At 45.9% G+C, this 27,274-nt stretch overlaps 2 protein-coding genes across 4 annotated transcripts in view; one reads left to right on the top strand and one right to left on the bottom strand.

Annotated features, from left to right (window-relative positions):
• LOC105287160 (inactive tyrosine-protein kinase 7) overlaps positions 1–6,278 on the top strand; it is a 41,340-nt gene extending 35,062 nt beyond the window's left edge. The window contains exons 6-9 of the mRNA XM_011352639.3: positions 174–740; positions 826–1,101; positions 1,240–1,425; positions 1,502–6,278. Coding sequence (XP_011350941.1) covers positions 174–740; positions 826–1,101; positions 1,240–1,425; positions 1,502–2,559 — 2,087 coding nt within the window. The 3' untranslated portion in view covers positions 2,560–6,278. The remainder of the gene's footprint in view (positions 1–173; positions 741–825; positions 1,102–1,239; positions 1,426–1,501) is intronic.
• Positions 6,279–7,867: 1,589 nt separating this feature from the next.
• Positions 7,868–27,274, bottom strand: part of LOC105285951 (semaphorin-1A) — a 228,725-nt gene continuing 209,318 nt past the window's right edge. Inside the window, exons 4-10 of one of the 3 annotated variants that reach the window (XM_026975324.1) lie at positions 24,747–25,156; positions 21,150–21,238; positions 19,612–19,753; positions 18,652–19,000; positions 17,729–18,345; positions 17,429–17,639; positions 7,868–17,357 (exon numbers count right to left, since the gene is read on the bottom strand). In XM_026975324.1, coding sequence (XP_026831125.1) covers positions 17,054–17,357; positions 17,429–17,639; positions 17,729–18,345; positions 18,652–19,000; positions 19,612–19,753; positions 21,150–21,238; positions 24,747–25,156 — 2,122 coding nt within the window. In that variant the 3' untranslated portion in view covers positions 7,868–17,053. The remainder of the gene's footprint in view (positions 17,358–17,428; positions 17,640–17,728; positions 18,346–18,651; positions 19,001–19,611; positions 19,754–21,149; positions 21,239–24,746; positions 25,157–27,274) is intronic. The other 2 variants (XM_026975325.1, XM_026975326.1) reach the window with 2 other exon arrangements.

Raw genomic sequence — 27,274 nt, 5'->3', positions numbered from 1 at the left:
TTTTTAATAATACGATTGGATTTCATTAAACTAATGTGACTAAACTAAAGTTACCGTCGTGCAAAAACAATTATATTCAGAAAAATTATTATAAAAATTACAAACCTTAATATGTGTAACAGCTTCGTGTGTGTTGATTCATTCAGCTACTTACTCCCGCTGCTAATTTTCAGCTCCACCGAGTATAATAAGTTCCCCGGAGTCGCTCAGCGTGATGGAAGGCGATTCCGTGACATTAACGTGCTCATACTTTGGCATGGAACCGCCGGTGACATACGTGCACTGGCTCAAGGATGGAACGCAGCTAAAGGAATCGGGTGGACCTACAAGATACCGCGTGACCGACAATCATGGCAACGTTACATTGCATTTCAAGAGCGTTGATCTATCCGACAAGGGGCAATACATGTGCCAAGTATTCACGACGGGATTCCCGTCTCTGCTCTCGGACCCCGCCGTTCTCACAGTCGAGGAGAAGCTGAAATTCTCGCCGCAGCCTGTCAATAAACGCTTGGAGCTCGGTTCGACCGCGAAGGTATCGTGCAAGGCGCAGGGCGCCACTAACCCTACAGTTAAGTGGATCAAGGAGGGCGAGGATGAGGAATTCCCCAAGCACGTGCAAGACGTCAACGGCACCCTGCACTTCAACGGCGTGCTGGAGGAGGACAAAGGTCGCTATACTTGCATCGCCAGCAACGCTCAAGGGTCCATCAATCATACAATTAGCATCGACGTAGTCAGTAAGTATGGCGCTTGTTTACGCGAGTCAGGGGTCAGGCGTTAATTTCGATCGAGCGAAATAACATGCTCGGGACATTGTTACAGTTGCGCCGAAATTCACGATACAACCACAAAATCCGACGGAGGCGATCGAGGGATATCCGGTGATGTTACATTGCGCCGCTGAGGGCGATCCTAAGCCGACTATACAGTGGGACAAGGACTCCCGTATGAACAACCTGGACAATCCGCGATTCGAGGTACTGAGTAACGGAAGTCTGTACATCAAGGAAGTGTATCTCAGCGACGAAGGAAAATACGGATGTACCGCTGGCAATAGCGGTGGTTTAAAGCGGGAAGAGGTCCAATTGAATGTAAAAGGTACTTTTGCGTTTTTGCCATTTTATTATTTTATGTTATAGTAATTAGAATGTTTTGATTACTAGTTTTTTAAGCAGTAATTTATAAATTATTAATATTCAAGTAATTGCTAATTGTAATGATTAATAATACTTTCAGCTGGAGATAGCTATAGAGCTGATATGGACTTGGAGACCAGCGAGGAGGGTTCGATGATGACGAAGACGGTAACAATCACCCTTAGCGCAGCCGCGGCCTACATGGTGCTCGTCGTGGGTCTCATGCTGTATTGCCGTTATCGACGTCGTCGCAAGAAGCAGCAGTATCTGCAGGAGCAAACTGAAGGTATGATCGTTATAATTGTAATGACTTAACAATGACATCAAACATTCGTATCGTAAATTATGTGTGTTTTTTGCAGATAAAATAGAGAACGGTGAGGTCGCGCAGGAAGAGCAGACAGAACTGAAAGAGACCGGCAACAAGGCGGCAAATTCGACGAGTAAGAAAAAGGAGAATCGAGATTCTCATAATAAGAGCGACGGCGCGGATACTGCTCAGAGCCAGAGCAGCAACCAATCCAAGAAGTCCAAATCGAATTACGACAAGATCGCAGCATCGCGAAGTAACCTAAAGGAGCTGAAGCCGCTCGGCCGGGGTGAGTTTGGCGAGGTCTACGCCACAAAATATCAGATCGACGGCGACAAGGAATCCTTGGTGATGGTAAAGAGCTTGACGAACACGAAGGACGAGGTCGCGCTGCAGGAATTCAAACGGCATCTGGATCTCCTGCACAAACTCAATCACGAGAACGTCGTCAAACTGATTGGCCTGTGTCGTGAAGAGGAACCCGACTACATGATCCTGGAATACACCGACTGGGGCGATCTGAAGCAGTTCCTGATCGCTTCACGAAAGGACAGCAACTCCAGCCCGACGCATGAGTCGAAAGCGCCGCGCGCACCCCAGCTCTCGGTCGCGCAGATACTGTCACTGTCGAATCAGGCGGCAAAGGGCCTGAAACATCTGGCCGACAATCGGTTGGTCCACAAAGACATAGCCGCGCGCAATTGCCTAATCGCCAGCAACCTGACGATCAAGATCTCGCTGCCGTGCATGACCAAAGAGCCGTATCATCAGGAGTACACGAAGCACCGGAACCAGGTGATCCCGTTGAGATGGCTGCCGTACGAGGCTGTGTACGAGGACGAGTACTCCACCAAGAGCGACGTGTACTCGTTCTCGTGCCTAGTCTGGGAGATGTTCCATCAGGGCGAGCTGCCGTTCAATAAGATGAAAGACGAGTCCGTGCTGGCTCAGCTGAAGGCGCAGACGCTAACGTGGAAGCCGCACAAGGCGGCGCCGCCGGCCTTGCAGGAACTGCAGGCTCAGTGCTGGGCGAATGATCCGCGGAAGAGACCGACCTTTGATCAGGTTGTCTCGGAGATAGGAGAAATCGTAGTCGACAGCTGTCTGTAGGCTGTAAGTACCGCGGCCGAATCGCGCGAGGCTCTAAATACCGGAAATACTGCAATAGGGGTAATGATTGTGCAGAATGATACGTGTCGAGAGATAAGGCTGACGAGCGCCGATGATAACGCGGCGGACGATGATCCTCCCTGCGTGAGTTGGAGGACTTCCGGGGAGGACGCCGCGAGTCCGCTCGCGAGAAATAGTTAACCGGCTTTCATGTTAACGCTTCGTATCGTTTATATACACCTAATGAATCGTAGGAAACCTTCGATGCTCTTTGGTAAATGGAAATACGCTTGCTCATTAATCGTCGAGCGCGCGAGAATTACATTGTGATTCCGTCGGCGTTGATGCGCTTCGCACGCGCGACATCACGCAACGCGAGGAGTAAAATTTTTGCGTGAAATCAGACTCGCGCGGAAACGCGATTTATCGAGTCGTCGTTATCGTGTAATTGAGCGATCGACACTCGTCGTCTCGAATTTTAATATATTATTTTGCATACGAAGCTTGCGAGGCTGTAGAGATTCATTTATTACTATTACGTTTTGAACGCGTTTCTGGATTCTCCAATCTTGTTACACGACACGCGAACATCGTTTTCCGAAATCGTGCAATCAAGTAATCTCCGTTTCACGCGATCACTGAACGTTACTCTGAATTTTCTCCGACGTTTCCGTATTTTCGCGGACGAGATCGTCGGTTCCACAATAATTATTCGTATTACAGTATTTTATCGCGTCCACTAGCTCGATAAGAAGATAATATTTATTTCCGAATAGCATCTCTCCGCTCCAATGACTCTTGTCTATCTCTCTCATCGGACTAAGTAATGATCTGTATGGGCCCATTATACGTTATTACGCAATTAATGCAATACTTAGTATACAGTATCGATATAATATAATAGGTATGATTACCACACATCGAATATTCATAAGAAGTTTATCGTTAGGTGACTCGAAGCCGAGAAACTGATGGCGGGCACGTTCAATCGTAAGGTCCCGATCGAGGTCCCGATTGAACGTCGGTGATCAGACTCGGCGTCGCGACGACACGCATTATTAAGAAAGTATCACGATCATATCAAATGACGAAGGGATTATCTTATATCTCCGCCTATTTACTTGTACACGCGCTGCACCCGCTAAGACGAAACTTGATAATTATTTATAACATATGTAATTCCGTGATAAGGGCGCAATCGACCACTCGTATTCGACGAAAAAGACGGCCTTGTACATATACCGATGGTATTAGTGGAAGTTCTTTTTAAGCGCGAAGGATAGAGACGCCGACGATAGATTGTCGCGTCAATTTCTGTCAACGTGATCGTTCGAGTCCGCGATGACATTTTGCTGCCGGACGGAATATTAACGTCGTGTCAGAAATGAAAAAAAGAAAAGAGAATCGCAGCGCGCACTGCGCTCGCAGATGCTAGCACGCGAAGGAACGATGAAGGTGCAGGATATACTGAATGGTACTGTGTACTGCTCGAAAGCTTATTTTTACATATGGGAAATTAGAATCGACCAGATGATTGCGCGGAGTATCGCTCGCGATATTTTTGCATCCAGGATTTTTACAATCTCACAAATAGCGCGCACAATCTACTCGATGCAATGCAATGGTCCAATGTGGGGGAACATCCAGAACTCTCCGACTATTCCATGTCTGTATCATCCGACATTTGTACAACGAAAACTTAACGTTCGTATTTTAACAGTAAGTTAAATAACGTCGTCCACGCATTTAAGCCTAATCTGTAAGGAATATTCCCGAGACAATTGCGCGCACGCGTTCTGCCTCTTCCGTTTTCGCGCAAGGCTTACGTGAAAAGGTTTGAAAGCTAGATTCGAAGGATATAAAAAGAGAAGCAGACCGATGAAGCGAACATCTTCCAGTAGTGCAGACCAGGTAGACAGCGACAGAAGTGCTGCCAGCAGCAACGCAAGGAATAATTGCGCGATTCTGTAATTTATTTCTTATTGGACGTACTTAGCGGCTCTAAGAGCTTGTCGAAGGATTAAACGCGCACAGGGCCGTGCAGACGAACGCTGCAGCGCATTAGTTCAGCTCTCGGAAACGCGATTCGACGGAGCATCATCACGCGTGGATGCGATTCATCGTTTATGACTCTCGAAGCAAAAACAAGGCAATCAACATGTCGACCGGAAGACCAGTCCGCCGATCTCTATCGGGACTAGTTCCGACAGGTGCAGAACAATATTTTCATCAATTGCTGTTGAGCACTTGCGAGCAACAATCGGTGAATCGTGATCCAAAATCAATCGTGCAGTTACTCGATTTAATTATTCTTCAACAAAGATAGAAATTGAGCACGAAGTTGATCGAAATGATGAGTAAAAAATAAGGGATTATCCGTAAAGGGATGGATGCTTTGCCAAATACTTGTTCATCGACAAACTACTTGGAAACTCTTTGTGCAAGTTTTCGGAAAAATTAAAAGCTTCTTTTAAAGAGTTGCCACAAGTTAATCGTTGACTCTGCGGATGCTGATATAAATATGATGTATTATTACGCATATAGATATACGAAGTACACCGAGATAACACTGCCACAATGGTATCTGTGTAATATGAAAGGGTCATAATTACGATAAGTACGACCGTTCTCTAATCTAACGCACCCTCGTCATGCCGAAAGTAGCGCGCAAAGCCACGAAGACACTTCGCCCTCGCGTGAGAGCGCGGTCATGTCTTCGTGGCCGCTCTAAATTAGGAATATATAAAAGCACGAATAAAAATACGAATAATCCTTCGAGGTAAACGGATCACCAAAGCTCGTCTCTGTGAGCGAAGTTTATAATGCTTCCTAAATGTTCGCTATATACGTCAAGAAATATTCTTGTGATCAGTGATGGCGCGCGTACTCGAACAATATGAAATCCGTACTCCTTTAGTTTTAAACCCCTTTAGTGTTAAACATCAAAAACATTTTTTATTTTAACGCAGATACGATGAGGAGTATTAAAATTGTCCAGATGACAAGGACAAATTCATAAGACTCATTAGGATGTTACATAATCTAAATAATGCAAATTTTTTCGGATTAATGGAAATATCATCGCATCTTGAAATTCTTTCCCATTTCTTTGAAGTTGTATAGTGTTGGTATATAGCTGAAAAAAATGACAAATACTCAACGAGTACTTGGCGTTATTTACAAGCATTTTTGATAACTGAACAATGCACGATAAGGAACTCATATTTAACATCAAGTTATCTCGGATGTATGCTCGATCGTACCCGAGTACGCGGCCCATCACTGCTTGTAACATAAACTACGCTAGGAATATACCTTGCAGCGATCTAGCCCGTATAACGAGTATGTAAAGTTAAGGCCAATTATTAAAATCCTATGTGCTCATATCATTCGCTCAGATATTCATCGTGAACGACCACCACTGCCATATAAAAGAAAAGAAAAAAAATAGGCAACGGGGCACAGCGATAGTTGTGTCGGTGAATTTCATATAAAAGCTACCTATTATGTCTAATATGTCTAGTCATATATGGTGACAAAGTGAACACAGCGTATGAAAAGCTCATTTGAATGACGTTCATATCCTTAGGCGTTCCAAATCGATTTCTTTTTTACAGTATTTTGTAAATATTTGTACTTTTTTATCTACATCGTACTTATTATGAATTTTTGGGATAGTATGTGCTACGATTAAATAAAGATGAAAAAAAGTAAATATATATAATGCGTGTATTGATTATTACAACCAACCACAAGATTTCAAAATTTTATCAAGAGACACGGTAATAGCTTGCCGCTATGCACGCTTTGTGCATGCACTTGGCGCGAGACACTACCGTGTCTATTGATAAAAAATAATGATATCACAAAATGCCACCAACTGTGAATAAAACTTTTCTTACAAAACATATGACACATATGAAATAAGTTATTTTAATTCATAAATTCACATAATATATTTATAAAAGATATATTTTTAAAATATAATAAATTTGTTTACTATAACTGAAAAATACAAATTTTTTTAATGGAAAACTTGGCGCTGCATTTTATACCGTTATATTTTTAGGAACTGTTTTTAATACGGTAAATATAATTATGAATTTTTAAGTTAAGATAATTTATTTCGTGTCATACGTTCATACGTTTAGTAATGAAAATTTATATTATTTATAATTTATATACAACTGCCAGCATTTTGTAATATCATTATTTTTGTAGAAACTGTTTTTAATAAGTTATACCTTACCCATAATCGAAACAATATGTTAATATTACAACTTTTTGTATTAAAATGATGTTACATTATACTTTTTCACTAAAATCAACCAGTGCGTGTACTTATTTTTTTATCTTTTTTGAAGAGTTTTGTATGGCTCCTATATTCAACGGAGTAAAACAACGGATAAAAATAAAGAACAGAAATAAAATGAGACTCAAGATATATTTTGCTGACGTTATAGAAAACAAATCCTTTCTTTTGGTTTTCAAGACTTTGCACGTAAGTATTACTAAATCGTATTTTTTATGTAAGTTCTTGGCGAAATTCTTCGATTTGTTTCGGCGAGGAAAAAAGGAAAAGGAAGATGCATGATAAGAAAGAGGAATGTTGGAATGGCAAATAGTAAAAAAAGATATGGCGTATTACCTAATCAAATTTATTTTTACTTAATATTTCATGGTACAGTCTATGCCTATTATGATATATAAAATAACGTAGTCGTCGAATGTAAACGGGTTCAACGAAACCAGAAACGTCGACTGAGTAGCTCCCAGGAAAAAAAAGGATGATCGAATGTCCGAAACGAAACGTGTAAACTCGTCGATGCGGACGCAGTAACGTGGAGAAGTATGTATTTAGAGTCACGTGTTTATATGTATATGTATATATTTATATATATATATTTATATATATATATTTATGTGTAAAGTCTAAAAAAGGATGAATCACTTAATCTTTTAGTACTTAATCCATTAATACACGGTGTGGCAGCCTCGCTCTCTAATAGTACTAAATATAATAATGGTATAATGCGGGATAATTATCGTTATAATATATAAGATTATTAACATTATAAATAATATATAATCGTCGGAATCGTATAATAAACAATGATACAAGGTATTTTTGTCGTTTTAGTTTTTTAAATTGTTATCATATAGTAATAATCACAATAGCGTATTCTGAAAAATAGATTAGGGTCCCGTGGGCAGAGGGCGGAGTGCCTCGTTTCCAGACAAGTTTCTCTTTCGCACACTTCCGCATTATCGTTTCTTTCTTCCTTTCTCTTTCTATCTTTCTTTTTTTCTTTCAGTACCTGTCACGCGTTCAAAGTTCTCCACGGGGGCCCGGAATCTAAGTTGAATCAGAACGTCAAAGACGACTACAAGTCTCAACGAGTTACAAAGTCACGGCCGGTAGACGATCCTTCCCGTCCGCATTGTCCTCTTAATTGCACCCTTAAAGGCTCGAAATAACCACACGAGTAATCGCACTAGGAATCCAGCAGCGTTAGACCGTGTTTCGCACGAGAACCGTCGTCGTTTTCGATGCGCAATTTTTTCGTTTGGCAATCGTTTGACGACGAATCCGCGTCTCGTCGTTGTCGATGCGCAATTTACCGTGATCTCTCGCGACGCTGACTTTCGGTGCGAGCACCCTCTCGAAACTCGAGTGTCGTCATCAGGTCGGGATCTCACATGTTCGCATCTAGATGCACTTTCGGTGTATTACACAATGAGACTAGTTGATTCTCGCTCTCCCTAAGCCTATCTTTCCCCGTCCCTTCCCACTTGACTTTTACACGAATTCTGTTCTATCTCTCTTCCTCTTATTCTTCTTTTTTTAACCGCGTCTCTGCCACTCTGCCTAGGGAACCCACTATAACAGGGCACTATGAACAGCAGTCTGCTGGCTAAGTGACTTTCCGAATCTACAATCATTCCTCCGCATTCTCTCGCTCTCTTTCTCTCTCACTCGATTAAATTTCCCCTTTTTCTCTCTTTCTCTCTCTCGCCCTGTACTCTCGCCCCCAAGTCTTTCCTCACAAATTCTCGACCCACTCTTTTCATCCTTTAATCCTCTCCAGCTGTCTTTCTTTCTCTCTCCCTTTCTCTCTCTCTCTCTGGCAGTTTCTCGCGTTCTTACCCATATTTCTTACTAATCTCATCCGCACCATGCGTCTCTCTGCAAGTCTACCGACTCGTTCCCAATAAATCCCGACCATGAATTTCTAATTGTCAAGCATAAGCAAATGCAAACGAATGTGTGGAAAATATAACAAAGTACAAAAGTACAAAAAGACAGTGTAAATGTTGTGTAGCGGTAACTATACGACAGGTATTTAGGGCGATCAAGCGACAAGAAACATGTACAGTTTTTACTCTACATTGTCGAAAATAAAGAAAGGAGAAAGGAAAGAGATATCAGTCTTACATAATCCGTATCTAACGTCATCAATGGGATCCGAGGCAACGTAAATCGCGCGAAATGAAAGCCCACTTTCGTTTTCGCACTCAGCCCAATCCAGACAAGCCGATTTAGCACGTGCACGCGCTCCGGAAACTTGCAACCCTCCCCGATGTCTCGCGGATCGCGCGACGTTACGACTCCTTTCCATCCATCCATCCAACCACCCACCCAATCGCAGAAAAATCGACAAAAAGCTCCCCTTCGCCAGCATGCTTCTCCTATGTCAGCATTCACACTACGTGTCAGCCAATAGTAAACCACTACTGTACCTTTTTTCGCGTTTATGATATTTTATACTTTACTTTTTTAATTATTTTTTTTGCTCGTTAATATTAGACGTGCCGTGTCTCTACCATCAGCCTACTGCCAAACTACCTATCTCCTCCCGCACATCCGCCTCTTCTACCCCAGAATCCTCCTGCAACAATCCTCCCGCTCGCGCCGCGCTTCCTCCCCCCGCGCCGGGGTAAACACCTCGCGCGTCTCTCCTCTCTCGCGGTTTATAAATAGAATTGTATCAATATCATCATCCTCCATGTGTGTGTGTGTCGTGTTACAATATAATTATCGGCAATAATATACCTTCATTATTAATGCAATAATCGTTATTATTAGCATCGTTCTCCCTCCCGCCTCCCTTTACCCCCCTCTGGATCCACCAACGGGTAATTTCGTTCGCGCGTCGGCCTCGAGAAAAATGCTACCGCGCGAGCGTACAAACGAACGAACGAACGAATCGTCACGCTGCCCTGTGTGCAGAATGAGTGTCTGCGTTCGATTAACGATGGTTGCCCCGAATTTTCGTGCTCGGCGCGTCGCGCCGATATGCGGAATATAATTTATAAATATATACGGCGCGGAGGCGCGCAACACACATACATACACGCACCCGTGCAAACACACACACACACATACACACACACACGCACACACGCATACAACATACACGCACGCATGCACAAAACTGTGACTGATTTAATCAAATCGAAGGATCTCCCCCAAATCGCAACTAGCTTTGAGACGCGCGACCGCTCGACGAGCTGTTCGTCTTCGACGTCTCCGACGCCGACGTCAGAATTAATCATCATAGTCCTGCAATGCCGATCCACGATGTCCCGAACGATGAGGGTTCCGGAGGTGTCGCCGTTTCACCTCGCTGTTAAATATAGAACCCTTCTTCTCTTCCAATCGATGTTGGTACACTCTCCACGCGACGAATATAATCGCTACGGTATGCAAAACATGATGTGATTCTATATTCGGTGAGCGAGATCGGCGACGGGTCATCATCATCATCGACGTCGCGATCGATCGGATCAATTGACGAGTGTGTGTCCGCGTGTGTCTGCTGCGTGTAGCGCGATATCATAATTGCAGTGATTTGATCGGAGACTTCTTAAACGCTAGGAATCGGTATCGCGACCACCCGACGCTAAACGCTACTTGCAACCCCTTCTTGTTAGTCGGCTTCGCGCGGAACATCAATCACATGGGGGATTAATGGGGGGTCTCGCGAATGGCGCGACGCGCATTTCCGCTCGCGAGCGCGTCTATAACGAGCAGCACAGGAGTAATAACATACGATGCGCCGCGCGAAACGCACGAGGTCGCCATTTATCGCGAGACCTCCGAGGGCCTCCGTTTCCGGATGTGTCCGCCGAGAATCGAACGGAGAACGCCGCATCCGAACAGTGTCACGGCGCGATATTAAGTGCACGAAGAGGAAACTCGCAGCGACGAAGTGCGATCCGGTCGACGACCGAATGCATTTTTCGGCTTCGAATTTCCATCTCGACTCCGCGGGCTCACCCGAGGGGGCGGAACGGCGCGCGGCCGCGAGAACAGTCGTCGAACGGCTCTCGACGAGGAGGAACCGCGGAGAAACACGCGATTATCTTGATCAATCCAAGTTTCACGCACGCACAAACACCCATACACGTACACACACATTGCATTCGCGACACCCCTTGTCGGTCGGCGCATCTTCAAAGAATTCCATCGCGCTGGTCTCTTCGACGACGACGACGACGCCAAGCATGCCAGAGTCACATCCGGGCGCTCCTCCGCGAACGGTTACTTTTAAGGATACACATTGGCCGACTAAATATACAGACCGGCGTTTTAAAGTAGCGCATGCTGCCGGGCGGCCGCCTCCGTCGGGACGCACACTTCGCCGAGCTTCTAGTTAGTTACAGTAAAAAATAGCGTAAACGGCACTGTATTAGGAAGAAGCAAAATACATGTTACATTCTCGTTATTTTATCGTTGATAAATGCTATAGTGGTTTTTTTCCCTTTAAAAATCTTCTGGTATCGCAATGTTGTTATTACATTATTATGATTATTCTTAAGTATTAATTATCATATACTGTTATCGTTACCGTTATATTATAATTAATGTTGTTATTATTATTATTAGTGCTCGCTCATTTTACAACGCCGCGCGGGGGTCCGGCGCGTCCAGCAACCCCCGTCGGGGAAAAACACCACCGACAACTACTGTTCTTCCCGTTCGTCAGACCGTGAAGACGCACGCCGAGGGGAGGGCGGGAACGGCGAAACGTGTCCCGCAGCCTTTTTTCCCTCGTTCTCTCCTCATTCACCGATTCCTCACTCTCTTTCTCACTTAATTACAAAGCGCGAAACGGAAGTCTCGTTCCTCCGCGGTCGTACGTCGCGTTTTTAATGATTAACGATCGCGGGATTCTGGCCGTCGTGGCAATGGAGTTTTCGTTGAAACGCGAATTTCGAAAAATACAGTGTCCTCTCTTTTTTTCTCTCGCCTCTTACATATACACATATCTATATATATTTATATATATATATACTCTCCACACTTGGTGTGTGTGTGTGTGTGCCGTGCGCTTTAAACGGGAACGTCTGATCGGCGAAATCCTCCGACGGCTGGGGACTTGGGAGGGACAAGGGGATGTCCGCGAAGGGAAGAAGACTCCCGTTTCGAAGGTTCAACGCTAATAATAAATTTGTTTAACGTTAGGTACTAATTCTCTCCATACTTCCGCTCTCTCGCGCTCTCGTCAAGTGACTTACAATTCGTACAACTCGCCTATTATGTAAAACTATGATGCCTAAGATGTCCGAATTAACGCTAGATCTCGATAATAATCGGATAAATTAATAGTCGTAACTGTGTATGTATCAACTAGGCTAGACTTCGACGGAAAAATATATTTATAAAAAGTTATAATATCATTAATATATACGATTCAAGCGTTCTATATATATATGTATATATATATATATTTATTTATTTATTTAGTCATTTATTTATATTTATATTTATATATTTATATATTTATATTTATACGTATGTACCATTACTAATCTTCTACTTATCCCTAAGCCTCCATCCTCGCGCGAAATCGCATCATCTCTCATACATACTTCATCATCCTCTACCTGCTCGCTCCTCTCTCAAACAAGGAGATCTATCGTGTATATCTAGGTTCACTTTTTTTCTTTCAATTGTTTGTAAGTAACTGGCTAAACCACTCCCCGCTAAACGTACAAGTAACCCGGATTCGATGGCGGGAATTGAAATGAAATAATGCATGAAACATCGTTACGTCTCCCGCGACACTCGTTAACGCAAATCGTAATGCGAAGCTTACAATCGAACAACGTTCTTTACACATCCCCGTTTATAACAACGCCGAACAAACAAACTCATTTACACCGAATCGAAATAGTTGCTCTAGCCGATCGACCCTCTTTCGATCATTGTCTTGGATGGAATCCGTTCCTTATTGGCTTAAACAACATGAACGTCACGAGCTCCCTGTGAACACGTTTATACAAATCTTCGTTTTTTTTTCTCATTTTACTTAGTTTTTCTTTTATTAAAGCATCTCAACGCTCGATAATAATATTGTTAAGCTTATTAGACTTCTGACTTTTTGAACACCGAGCTACCGCTATGTCTCTCTCTCTCTTTCTCTCCCTCTCTGTCATTCACTTTCTTACTCGCTTTTTCCTTTCTCTCTTTCTCTCACGTATTCGCTCTCTCTCTCTTTCTCTCCTGAAAAATATTTCATGGTGAACGATCGCTCTGCTTTTCATGCATTACTTGATTCCAACGTTTAGTACAATTCTACGATGTTAATATCGCGAGTATCTCCCAACTAGTGTGTCATCAACATGATTATTAAAATCCGCTAATAAAGTGAACATCTCCTTACACGTGTGCCTCAGTTGTGTGTCCTTTTTTTATGTCTTTCGTTCCTTCTTCTTTTAGTTCTTCTTTTGCTTTTGCAAACGCTCACGTGTTCCTGTGTAATCGTGTCCGAGTCTGTGCTAGGGGGGGGGGCACCTCTTCTTATCGTTAATGAATATCGTTTTGTGCGCCTTCTAACGATTAACCATCACAATGACCAACGGTGTCTAGTTTACGATTAATTAATATCTTTGGTATCATGCCTGAGTCTTCCATTTACGAAAAAATCACTAAACAATTATTAGAACCTTATTCGCGGGTGGTACCGGTACGAGTCGTTTGTCGTATCAAACTTAGAAAAAAGATTCGCGCGGTTCGTGCGGAACAAGCGATCAGAAACGCTACTCGGCTCCGGAGAGACAATTAAACGTACTTGCGACGACACAGCGTGTCGAATCGATTATATGGCAGCTTCAAGAACCACGCGGGGAATACCCCCCGCGGGGAGTGTTCTCTGTCGCTACTTGTTTCAAGCACAAAGTATCGGTTTTATTCTACAGTCTATGATTATAACGTGCCGCCTGGCAGTTTCCGGATACTCCGACGTAATTATGCACGTGACAATCGTTTGACAATCATTTGACAGTCATTAGAGAAATGAATGGGCGTCCCGGGGTACGCGCTGGCCACCCCTGGAGACGCTGTTCAATTATGTTTCATCAATAGCGTAGCTAACAATTCGTTTTCTCGACTTGAATTTTTCATGGAATTCCGTCAGTTTCCTCGCGAAGCGCGATAAAGAATAATTTGTGCTTGGAACGGGAGAATCACATTTAATTAACGGTAAGAGAGTTTGATCGGAATTTGTACTTGCGTCGTCGAAATAAAACGTGTGCTTCTCGTCCCCATACCGATCACGAAATTCGAAAGTCGATTAAGAAAACGGGATGAGTTTGAGAGATACTCGCCCTTGGGGGATCAGTTCAGTCTTACCGTTTGAGGGGTGATTTTTGGGCGAGCTCTCGCGGGGGAGAGGGACATTTTAATACAAACTCAACCAACTAAACGTCTTTTAAAATGATTAATAAAAAAAGGGGCGGCATTTGGAGTTTACAGAGGTTTATACAACCTGTAGTCTGCATCCGTGTCTCGTGTGCTTGTGTGCGTGTCAGAGACTTCAGGTTCGATTGTTCACAAAATTCCACGATCGATGAAAGGCGGTCTGCTGAAATGTAGCTCTTTCGCGATACCAGAATTGCGGGAGACAGAGATGTCGGAAATCAAGGAGAATCTGATTGTAAACGCGCGCGCGCGTGCGTGCGTGCATGCGTATGCGTATATAAATGGATACGAAAAATCGTACAAAAAGGATACCTACAAAGCGCAGCGACGAATTCTTGTGAACAAAAGACCGTGTGAGATTTATCACCGCGTTGCGCCTGTCTCGTCCCGGATCCGTCGAGAGAGCCCCAAAGTTAAAAAGCTCCTCTCCACGCCCATCTCTCTCTCTCTCTCTCTCTCTTTCTTTCTTTTTCTCACCCTCCGATGCTCGGAAAGCATCTTATATAGAATATATATCACATACACGTTTACTTCTAAACACACTGAAATAAGAAGCACTTTAAGATAGATGTCTACATACACCATCGGGCCCAGGTAAGATGGACTGATTTTCCGTTTTTCCCTTTCGTACTCCTTCCTTCATAACTGATGTATATGCTTTGTATATATGTATTATGTACATATAAGCGCTGTGCCTCTCACCGTTTCCTCCATTCTCTCTTTCTTCGTTCTCCGTTACGTATATGTGCAGGCGTTGAGAACGCGCGTCTCCGAAGCATACACAGAACCAGAGATGAACCGACAAGAAACTAGAAATCGGCGGCCGCCTTCGGACGACCGTTTCAACACATCCCTGTACAGCAGCAACGTAGTTCGTATCGGTCGGCTGCTATGCGGATACATCAATCAACGCATCTTTAAATCACGCAATATAGCAATCTCCACAATTTTATGCATGATGCGAGTTCCTGCATGCGATAACAAAGTACATCACCGAGTAAAACCAATATTTTATCAAGATAATAAATAAAAAGAAAGAAAAATACTTTGCAATGTACATATTGCATTAAAAAACCAACGGACTTTCATTAACGCTTTTAAAAAATTATGCCATCATGTCCGAATAAAATTTCTAGAAATTTAATAGTATCTACGCGGTGTGTAAATAATAACCATATAATTTACAATAATGTTTAATATAAATAAAATAGAATAAAATAATTGCGAAATAATATGCGGCAGCTACAAAAGGAACAGGATATATATAGAGCCGTTATTATGTACAATTAATTAAGTGCAATCAACATGATCCAACTCGGCCAATCGCGAAAAACATTCGGCCAACAACGTCGATGATCATCACGATCGTCTTTATAATTTCGAGGCACGCAGCAGTGTTACGTGGTCTATATAATGGCACTATCGATCACTCATATTAAATATTACAACATTAGAAAAATTGCGTGTGTTTCGAGTGTTTGCGGATAGTCTCCTTTAATTGACTTTATGAAAAAAGCCTCGTCGTAGTACTATATGCTCCGTGTGGCTTTACAATTACACACACACACATATCGATCTCGATTATTATATAATTGTCAATTAATAAAATAGTGGAGATTACGACATTTTGTCGCGAACCGCCGCGTAATACGTTCGCACTATTTTGTCAATCGAGCCTAATCACCAAAGTTCACTCGAGTCTCATACGTTCGAGCGTCGATAACCGTAGATAGAATCTTTTTTGCTCTCTTTAGTCTACTCGCTCGTTTATTTTTTTTCTTTTTTGCGAAACAGTGCTAAAGACCTACGATAACCGGCAAATTGCTATGCTAATATGTTTGTGCTCGTGTGAATCGCTTCTGCAACGTGTACGGATAAACGAGTTAGCGATCAACGTAACGTCCGTCGGGCCACTTCCGCTGAAATGTCGTCGAGGATCATGGAGATGCTGTACTATGACGCTTGCGACGATTCGTGAATTCGCGAAAACAAACTGCCCTGTGCACGGCTGTGTGTCGACTCGACGCTTCCCAACGCACATGATGGACGATCGATTCGCAGGGCGGATCCCTCGAACAATTTCTGCTACGCAAACAAACATCTAGACTCGATCGACGAGCGAAGCCGCAACGTCGCTTCCTAACTCTTCGTCACGCCAAAGCAACGCCAAGCATCAGAACGAAAGCCACGCGCGAAACAAAGAAATTCAGGATCGAAGGCAGAAAAGAAAAACACCGCGGCATCCATCGAAGTACTGCGCGATCTCTGGCCTGGGCTCTCGTCTCGATCATACATTCTGTACATTTCGAAATCGCGCGCAAAACGCTCTGTCTCGCGCTCTCTCTCATCCCCTCGCGTCGCCGGGCAGAAAGCAGAGTACGATGACGATCGCGATAGCGACGGCGATGATGACGGCGATGACGACGACGACGACGACGACGACGACGACGACGACGATGACGGCGACGGCGACGACGGTAGCGACGATGACTATGATCGATAGATGAAGCTGCAGGGTGGCGTTGGCGGCGGCGGCGGCTGCTGGCCGCTCATGGCGATCGGTACGAGGGTGGGCGAGGGTGACGAGGAGGGAGGGGACGGGGAACTCGATGATACGCTCGACGACGGCGAGGGCGATTCCAGTGCCCTCGGGCCGGCGAGCTCACGATTCGACTGTCCCCCGGACGTCACAGCGCGACTACTCCTGCCGGCCGTCGTCGCGTTGTGGCGGTTACGCGCTGGCCGTCCTAAGCTCCGGTGACGGCCACCCCCCTCCTCGCTCGTTTCTCAGAGATAAACCTTCTTGACGCTGCGTGTGGTTGCAAAGCCATCGTTGCGGCGATACGCGTCGCCCTGATGAGAGCGCAAGGTGCCAAAGTTGTCGCCGCGCGGGCCGCCGCGGAAGCCGTAGCCATCCGGGAACTGGAAGAGGGTTTCCGTGGGCGTGGGCGGCGGTTTCCTCATGGTGCCCTTCGGCGACTGAAGTTTCGGCGGCTGCGGAACCAGCACCGGTTCCGCGTACGTCACCTCCTCTTGCGGCAGCAGCTTGGGCTCGGGCGCCAACCTGCTGAAGGTGGATAAACAGACATTACTAAGAGCGGTAAAAATTGAGAAGAAGTATACTCTGAGCGTGTTTCATCCTCGAGGCGAGGATAAACCTACCTGTTTACGTTTTGGCGTTGCTCAAAGTACTCGTATTCCGTGTCCGGATACGGCAGATTGTCATCCTCGTCTTTTCTGCACTTCCTACCACACAAGTAACCGGCGACGAAGCCGACGAACAGCGCGGCTAGCGCACCAGCCACCACGGCCATTACCAGCGTCTCCACGGAGTACTGTGGCGGAGGCGTATCGGCCGCGGATACTTCCGGACCTGTAATGAAACAATAAGGCATCAAGTAGTATGAGCATTCAACCACAAGCATCTGACGCGGAAATAGCGGATTGCAAGCAACTGCGTACCTGAGTTAGCCTGCTCTACCTCCTGCATGATGTTGATGATCTCGCCGCCCTGACTCTCTTTGTTCGGTATCATCGAGTCCGGCGGGAACTTGTTCTGATTGGCAGAAATGGCGCCAACACTGCTGGCGTCCTTGTTCAAGCTCTTGCTTGGCGGACAAGATGCGTGCATGCCGGTGGCGACGCTCTGCAGGAATCTGCTGGCATCCGTTGCTGCCGGGCCTACCAACGCTCTGCACTTGCCCTCCACCTTGTCCCAGGCGCAATACGGATCCTGCAGGGCGACGCACTCACCGCAGGAGAGTATCCTGTCGCTGTAGCAGCGGTGCAGCCTCAGTGCCTGCACCTGGCTGTCGGCGATGACGACCAGCCGGCCGTCTTCAAGACCGTCGCCCGCCTGCGAGGCGCGGATAACCTTGATCCCGCGTACCGGCACCGTCGGGGGGAACGCCTGTATCTCTTCGATCACAACCGGGCTGACCTTTTGATGCGAGTCAGCGGACTCGGCGTTCACCGCCTTGATCACCTTACCGTTGTCCGTGCCGATGAAGAGGACATCGTAGGTCTTGCCACCTGGCGTCTTCACCTGGGGATCCACGGCGATCTGGGTAAACCTGTAACTGAAGAATCAATCGAACTGTGTTGTCGACATCTCTTCAACTCGTAGTATTATTATTTCGATTAAGAAGGAAACAACGAGCCGCACATCCAACTTGTCCATCTACCATTGCATTGCGAAAAAAAGTAGAAATAGAAAACACCAGCGCTAGACGTGCAACAACGCTAACCGCGAACTGCGCGGGGAATGAAAGGGGCTGTAACGGAAGGGCAATACAACGATACACGATAAAAGCTTCACGCATGTTCCATTTAGAAGCATTCCCCGCGTTCAATTTAGTTTCGGCTCTCTGCTGCGACCCACTTACTGGAAACTGGTGCGTATGACGATCGGCTGGCCGAAGAAGCTCGGCACCGACTCGTCCATTAGCGAGTGCGTGTTGATGAAGTTGAGTGTCAGATCCGGCAGCGTGCGCGAATCGTTGGTGCACTGTCCCGGACGCGGGTCCGGCACCTTCGTGTCCTGGACAGGCAGCCAGTTCGAGTTCATGGCACTCTGCTCCTTGAAATTGCCGGCGAACGTGTCGGCGATGTCCTGCAGCGAGAACGCGCAAACCGCCGATCCGCTTATGCTGTTCACCGGCGTTGTGAAGGTGCCGTATATCAGTTGCGCCGACGTGCCACCATACTGGCCGGATATCAGCTCGGTCGTCGACTCTGCGATCAAGATATCCACTACATTATCTGAGGAACTTGCTCCCCTAGATGCACATGCGACCATCGTAGCATGATCAATAATAGTAATCTCCTATCTACATCGCCGCACGAGTCCGTAGAATAGCATCTGCTTGTAAAGACATATATGCAAGACGTTCGAGTATCTTTCGTTGAATCAATCTTTGATTTCCTTTCCAGACCCTTTAAAGATTTTTTTCAGGCTTGTAAAGACATAATTATATGCAAGACGTTCGAGTATTTCTTGTTGAATCAATCTTTGATTTCCTTTCCAGACGCTTTAAAGATTATTTTAGACCGATATGCTTGCTGCTGATTGTGAGATTGATTACGTGTCAGTAATTTAGTTGCAAACTGTTAATGAATGTCTCGTAAAGTTAGTTGCAGGACAGCCGACAATTTTGAGACTATAAATTCATTCATTTTACTTGTGACATAAGCATGAAACGTTTCTAGTGCATGAAGCATCGTGAAATTAGAAGATGCCATCTCTTGCTCGGGTATAGGCGAGTCCTGTGAAAACGGATCTGGAAGTCCAATATACTCGGGCGGCGGACAGTAGATTAGAGAGTGATCCACGCCCATCTACTTACGTATCTCGTTGAAGTAGAACGGAAAGTCCCCTGTGACGGAACAATTGAGACGAGACTTGAGGAAGGACGTCCACCTGTTACGGAAACGATGCGGTCCGCCTCGGTCGTATTTGCAGACTCGTGCCACGCGAGAGTACACGGCCTGCGAACGCGAAAATTGCGTGCCGTAAATTTCGCCCATGGAGAGAGCGCAAAGACGGGATATTTTTATTTCAACCTTTCTCCCCCTGGTCCCCCCTCTCAAAACAAAAAGAATGCATCGTGCAAGAAAGAAACGGAAACGGGGACAAGAAAGGAAAATCCAGCTTTGGATTTTTTGCGCGCGCTATTGAAGTGACACGCGCGTCCCCCGGCAACGCAAAGGTTGCGTAAAGCTCCTTTCTAGAAACACCCCGAATGCACGCGCACTGTGACTCTCCCGGGAGACGTAATTCGCGAAATGCACTCGAGGGGGGAGAGGGGGGAGCAAACGGCAGAGAAACGATTTCAGAGGAGAGAAAATTTATCGTGACCCGTAATTAAAATAGAACTCGCGACGCGTACGAAGCCCAAGCACGTAAGCAAGATATAAAACGCGGAGAAACGGAGCGCGGGCGCGCTCGCGCGATTTCAAAGATCACGGGATAATTTATCGCGCCCCGCCCCTGGGGATTATAAATTTATTCCGGGTCGCATAAAATTTCTCCGCGACGTTCGCCGCGGGGAGGAGAACCCGCAATCTTTATCCGTAATACCGCGCGTCCCAGCTTTTTCACCGTCCGGCTATCCTGTCCGGATTTACCCTTGGTTCGCGCCGCGAAATTATGCGTCATTATCAGAGCACAGGGAAACTTGGCTCCGCGCGAGCTGCCTTTTGACAATAAGTCGAGTCCGACAATGAGTCCGACGAGCTCGCAACTTTCCGCGACTCGACCCGAGAGACTCGTTTGCACGTAACGAGAAAGGGGAGGAAGTGACAGGCCTCTTCGAAAGCCGATTTTCAATGCGAAATGACGGTCGAAAGGGACGTAATCGTCTTACTGGACGTTAAAAATCGTCGTCCGCTCGGACGGGATGGGACAGCGACTTGCGAATGGCTACGCAAATTCTTGCCAAAGTTTCGGCCACATTATTCGAGACGCGAGACTTGAATCTTCATCCATTGTTAGCCCCGTTGGCCGCGCGACAATTTTACCGGACGAAATATTGCAATGGGACTTTCATAGTTGCAAACGAGCCGTCTTTTTTCCATCCTACGAGCGCTCGCTCAACGAAAATAGCATCAACATACGATAGCGAGTATTAAACGTGTGAAAAAAGGGATGCGAATGAAATTAATTAATGGCAGAGGTAATGTCACTCGAACGAGTCTCCCCTAATTGTTCGAGCGAATTTAGTGACCTTGATAACGCGTTGCCGTGATGGTCCATAAAAGTGACAATTTTCGAAGTATGACATATCGACGATTCGGCGATTTCGTGAGTGCGTTAGGTAGCTTCTTTCTTAAAAGTTATTTGAAAATTTAGGTAAGACGGAAGTGCGACGAGATGATTTCTTACCTTGCCGCAGTTCATGTATTCCACGGCGGTCTCTCTGAAGAAGAAGTAGACGAAGTCTCCTTGGGACATGGAGCTCACAAAGTTCGGTGCTGCAATTAGAGAGAATGCGTAGCCATTATTACTAACTGCTATTGCGCGCGGCGATAGCGGAATGGCGTCATAAATTCTCTTTATAAATAAATGAGCGTAATAACCACCTACTGGAACGCAATCGATGGTGTGCAATAAAGCAGACAACACGCTCACCCGCGGTATCCTGGAAATAAGGGGTATCTCGCGCGCCGCGATTTATTTAAAAACTCCGGTTGCCGCTCGGACTTGCCGCGAACATTAATTCCTGCGCATTCGCGTGGCTCGGAGGCCTGACCATGACGAGAGTATGATTATTTATAATACAACAAGCTAACGAATGCCTTCCTTAATCGTGCGCCATACATCTCGACCATCGCGGTAATTAATTGCGCCTGATTAAGCATCGAGATATCCACGTGGACGATACGTTATCAACCCCTTATTAATGTACGAAAATTATGCGTAAACCCATCTCCCCCCTTGCTGATGACAATCCCGACACTGATAAAGCAATGAATGCGACAATGCGAGACGATGCCGTTTCTGAGGGCTCGCCAGGCGTTTCTTGTCAATTGGCAGTATCATGCATACGCGACACCCAAAGAGTGCATGCGGTACTCTGCGGGTAACTTCCGTCGTCAATAAGCCGGCAGTTCGTAAAGGGCCTTTTATTTTCTCTCGTTTATTTCAACGCCGTCGCCCGGTAAAACGACGACGCCACCGCTGCCGCGTCGCGGTTCTGCCGTCCCGGTCGGACTCCCGATAAAGTGGGAAAACTTTATCGATTTATTAACTTGACAGGGTTTTCATAAGCTTCTTAGGATTCATAAAGTAATATTAATCTCGCCGTGCCACGTAGGTATATCCGAACGAACCCGTCGTTCTCTCCGCCCCATAAATTCTCGCTTCACCCAACTGCTTGGCAAGAGAGAGATAGAAAGAGAGAAAGAGAGAGAGCTGCTTTTTGCCTTCTTCTCCTTCTGGCTTCTCCTTTTCTTACATCTCACTCTTTCCCTCTCTATCTCTCGCTGCGACTTCTCTCGTCGTTCCTCGCCTCCGTGTCCTCCTTGCGTTTAACTGCACCAGCGCCGAGACAAAGTGCGGAAAATTTGCGGTGTAGAGACACGAGGGGCCCTTCCCGAAGGGAGAACACCTTCATCGTCGCCCTTCCTTCTCTCCCTGCTCTCGTCCCTTCGCGAACGACCCATTAGAAAGACGCCTCTTCGGACGTCAGGCACTCCCGCCCCGCTTCGAAACTATTCGTCCATGGATTTTCGATTCGCGATTTGCCGGAGGAGCGACGGGGCGAATGCGCGGGAGGGAGGAACGACGACGGGATAGAATTGAATTTTCGACCGACGGAGAGAAAATCAATATTGTCCAACCGGTGGAGAAACTTGATTAGCGCTCTCGCGTACACCGTTCAATTAAAATACCCCAACGAACTGGAGGGCTCCGTCTCCGCGCCTCGAGCAAAGTGACGTATCAATTTTAACGCCGCGATGACGAAGACGGTACTTTGAAGTTCCGTACGGTGCGCGCTCGGTTCTCCATGGGAGAAACAGTTTTTTAATTTATTAAATCCACGGGGAACTCATACAGGGAGCGACGTCTCAAAAGAAGAAGGCGAAGGAGCGCGAAGGTAAAAGTCCCAGTTAAAAATCCACTGTGTCTACAACACGTTGATTAAAATCTTTAAGTTTTTGTTAAACGAATAAGAAAATTATACGCTCGTCACGTATGTGTCGCACATGTCAATATTAAAATTGCACGACCTCCAGGGACCGCGACCTAGAGTAATCGTCTATTTCGTCACGAAATATTCCAGGAATAACGGCAGTCAATTAAAAATCAAGTAATTGCATCGTCATACGATACATCGTGCGCTCCCGTTATATAACCGCGAGGCCCGCGTATTACGATGCAACGCACACTGAAGCGTATTACAATCTCGGGGGTAAATTTCGAGCCGATGGGCACGGCTGCGGAGCTGCTTCGTCGTCGTTACACGAACCCGGAAGATCCGCGGAATAATCTTGGGCCAAGTACGATGAGATGGATATATAGGGAGAGAGGGAGAGAGGCAAGGCTTACAGAACCACGTACACGCACGGTTAATCTCGGAATTACACCGTGTGGATTAGAGGTACCGGAGGCACCCGGTCGTGGCTCGATCGCACGACATTTCTGAATAATTTCCCGGAGCGGCGGTGCGCGCTCGTGCGGATTTTCAAAGTCGACACGGCGCGCACCGACCGAACTTGGCATGTAAATATTGAATCGAACTCGCAGTTGAACTTTAATGGACACGGGTGTGTATTATGCGGGAGCTGCACCGCGTGCGACTTTCAAACATTCAGGCGTGCGTTTATCTGGTCGGCGGTTACCCACCCCGCACGGGTACCACGTTTGACGTCGGCGTGTAACGAGGCCGATAATGGATAACGATTATGTCGCGGCGGCGTATTGACGCGATAATCCCAGAAGTTGGTGAACGCGACGAAACAACGTGATTAAAGCTGCATGAGGACACGAGGACGATAACGAGACGTAATAGCCTGCACGTCCCAACCCGGCGAATCACGTGAAAGCCACCGCTCCGAAAGTCCCGCGCAACTTTATTCACTTCATCCCTTTCCTTTAGTCTACGTAGGATTTCGTCCCTTCCTCCGTTTTCTGATAATTTTTACTTAACGTTGGCTAATCACGGTCCATCTATTCGGAGCTTTTCTTACTCGATTCTGAATAATGCGAGTCTCGGTAAACTTCGCTCCGTAAACTTTGGCGGATACTTTTGACAAATGCGCCTATTGTCTTATTGTTAAGAAACGCAAAGTTTGCTAAGCGCGTATCTGAGACCGAGCGCCGATATAGAAGCGCGAAACTTTCAGACGATACCAATAAGCAGTCAACTGGCAACTCCCGCGCAATTAGACAGTAACGATTGAATTAATCGGATCTCGGATTATAAACTAGCCATTACGTCCAATTAGCCTCGCCGTCTAATCGTGAGCTGATCTCGTGACTCCCGGAATCACTATTTGCCGAGGCAGTCCGCTCTCGCCATTCGAGAGGAAACGACGAGCAAATAATTGCGAAAAGAAGTAATTTAAGCGATTCTGAAACAAACATTTCATTTCAGCAATTCCATTTCGCGTAAACTGCCGTGTTTAAAATAACGTCAGAAAATTATGAAACCCTGCCCCGTAGATTTTCCAGCGCTATCCGCGCGTTAACGGTATAATCTACGGTTCGTTCCGATGAAAATTAATATCCAGAGAGTTGCGATCATTAACTACCGACTTTGAACCGCACTCGTCGCCGTATCGAATTAATGGCGGGAGCCGTGCGGCAGCCGCGAGAATGAAAATTGATATCCACAGTTGCGATATCCCGAGTTAACCGGCGGACTTTCAATGTAAATCGGCGTGACGCGATCATCTGGCGTCATCAATCACTATGATAGCGGATCGGAGCTTTTTCTCCGACTCTCGCTCGCTCGCACACTCACTCACTCACACTCACCGTTTAAACTCATCGAGTCGTACTGCTCAGTTTGCAGCGGCTCCCTGTAGATGATGGGGTCCATGCCAGCAAAATCAGCGACCGTGCCGGTGTACAGTTCACCGTCCACATAAACGAAGGTGCTGTTGTGTTGCGGATCATAAGGGCAACGCGCCTGGCCGCCCTTTTCCTTCATCATCGAATAATTGCCCGCATGGACCATATAATCGCGGCACATGGGCTTGAAGGCGTTCGTGGCGCACACGAAGAGATTGCTCGACCCAGTCTTCACCAGGATGCGAATGTAATTCTGGCAGTTTTCCTCGGGCGTGCCCTTCACGACGCACATCTTTACGTCGTTCTCCGTCGAGTACCAGGTCAGCCTCTGCTGCTCTGTCAGGTCGGTCAGGCTGAGATTGTGCACGAGGTTCCTGAAACGAGATCACGCGATTTCCTGCTCAGAACCTGGAGATCTTTCCTTTCGCAAGATGTTTTACTGTTTTCATATGAAACACGCGCGTGTGGAAAGCTTCATATCTTTTTTCGGACCATGACATTCGGAGATGTCAAGCAGGATTTGTAAAAAACTTCGAAAGAAAAAGAGATGAATTGTGAGGCATGCGTACGAGTGGAAGAAGCTTCGTCCTTTATTCTTCAAGATATCTCATTGGGATAAAAGGTTCGGTAAAAACGAATAAAAAAGAGGAAGGGAGAAAATGAGAGAGAAGAGGAAAAGATAAAATTATATAATCTGTTTTTTTGTCTAATTAAATTTTGTTCCTCATACACGATTAAAATGCCATTAGACTCCAAACCGAGATGATCGATACTGGCACATTTCGCACTGCTCCAGCAAATACCGCGAAAGCGCAGGATTCTGATACATATTGAATGAAAGAGTTGCCCAAGTCTCAAGCTTAGAGCTCAGAAATACGCATCTACGCCGACGTAGAGAGCAAGTTGTCTGGGTTAGATGGGGCTTAGCTGGGAAAGCGGCGTTTGAAGTTTTGGCAATCGATTAACTCTTCTTCGTTAAGCACCCGGTGCGGCGGTATGCTTAGGCGAGCGCTTTAAAGGGGAAGAATCCCTCGGCGCTCATGCTGGTACGCGCCGTTCGCGTCGATCGGGTTTTGTCGGGATGCTGCAGGATAATCACGAAGTATCTCCCGCGGGATACGCGATAATGTTTCTGTTATATAACGAGCAAGAAACAAATTTTCGTATCATTCACGCTGCGTACACCGTGTACGTGGCACGCGGCGTGGATGACAGCGACGACGCTGGCAAATCGGCCGAGCAATTAGCGTAATCCGATCAATAACGAACGAGGCCGGATACGTATCAGAGTTCATTCACGCACAATGCGTTTAATCCGCGTACGACCTGATTATCGTCGCTTCTGCCGACTAATTTCGACGTTGGATTCAGCGCGCGCTCGCGAGATGTGAATAGATTTGCCTTCCGTGCACGCTGGCCGAGACTGCGAGGGAGAAAAAGGGGAGAACACGCTAATCGATCGATGGGGGAGGGAGCACAATCGGATCGTCTGAATACGACCCTTAATGACAAGATCCGAGGGCCGACATTTATGCGCGCACGCCCGATTCTTACAATTGTGCGCGATCCGCGTCTGCAATTATTTCGCATTGTATCCGCTGGACCTCGGCTCGCCATTGCGGCTCCTTTATCTTCCTGATGGACGCAATTACGGTATTCGTGCGGAATTCTTGCGGCAAGTCTTGTAACGAGCTCTTGTACGGGATTTGTATTCCGTAGTGCAAAATGCATTCGCGACGTTACGCCGACCGGAATAAAGATGCGAGTCTGTTTAATTCACATCGGTCGTCGGTAATCGATCGAATATGGTCGAACAGTCGTGATAATGCGACATCTATTGTTATGTTTGACATGATTAATTATCTCATCACGGATAGTGCTATATAATAATTTAATTGTGCATATTGAACGAAATTGGTTGTTTATTATCTCTCAATGAACGCAACGTATGAATTGCAGTGCGCCGTATTATAAAGATATTTTTCGAAACGCGAATACACTCATTTGACGTGAATAATACATATATCCTACATTCGCATTGATATATTTCTCTATAATGAATATTGTACAATAAAATTATAATGGAACTTGAAACAGTATACGGTGTCGATTAATAATGCATTTTGAAGGTTGTATGTGACACGATTAGCAATATCGCTGTCAAACAGGAAATTCGTAATTATTTAACGATACGCCAACGCGAATCCATGACGATTTACCCGTAATTAATTCCCACGATTAAAACGATCATTATCCCTGTTACCAAGATCCGCACGTTTCGAGCGGACTCGTTTGCGACACTCCATAATTAAAACGAAAAATTTCAGCCTTTGGAAAACCGTATTTTTTAACAAGTATCTCTTTTACCGGCGTACAAAGTGTGCCAATTAAACTTTCGAGTGACTTCGATCATGAGAAGGGTCGAAGCGACCGGATTAGAAAAAAGCGTTCAATGGGGGAGTATTAAATTTACACGGTGAAATGAGTTTACG

This window comes from Ooceraea biroi, chromosome 2, assembly GCF_003672135.1.
Source record: "Ooceraea biroi isolate clonal line C1 chromosome 2, Obir_v5.4, whole genome shotgun sequence".
Classification (NCBI taxonomy): domain Eukaryota; kingdom Metazoa; phylum Arthropoda; class Insecta; order Hymenoptera; family Formicidae; genus Ooceraea; species Ooceraea biroi.
Note: the sequence above shows the minus strand (reverse complement) of the source record. Positions and strands in the feature narration are given on the sequence as shown.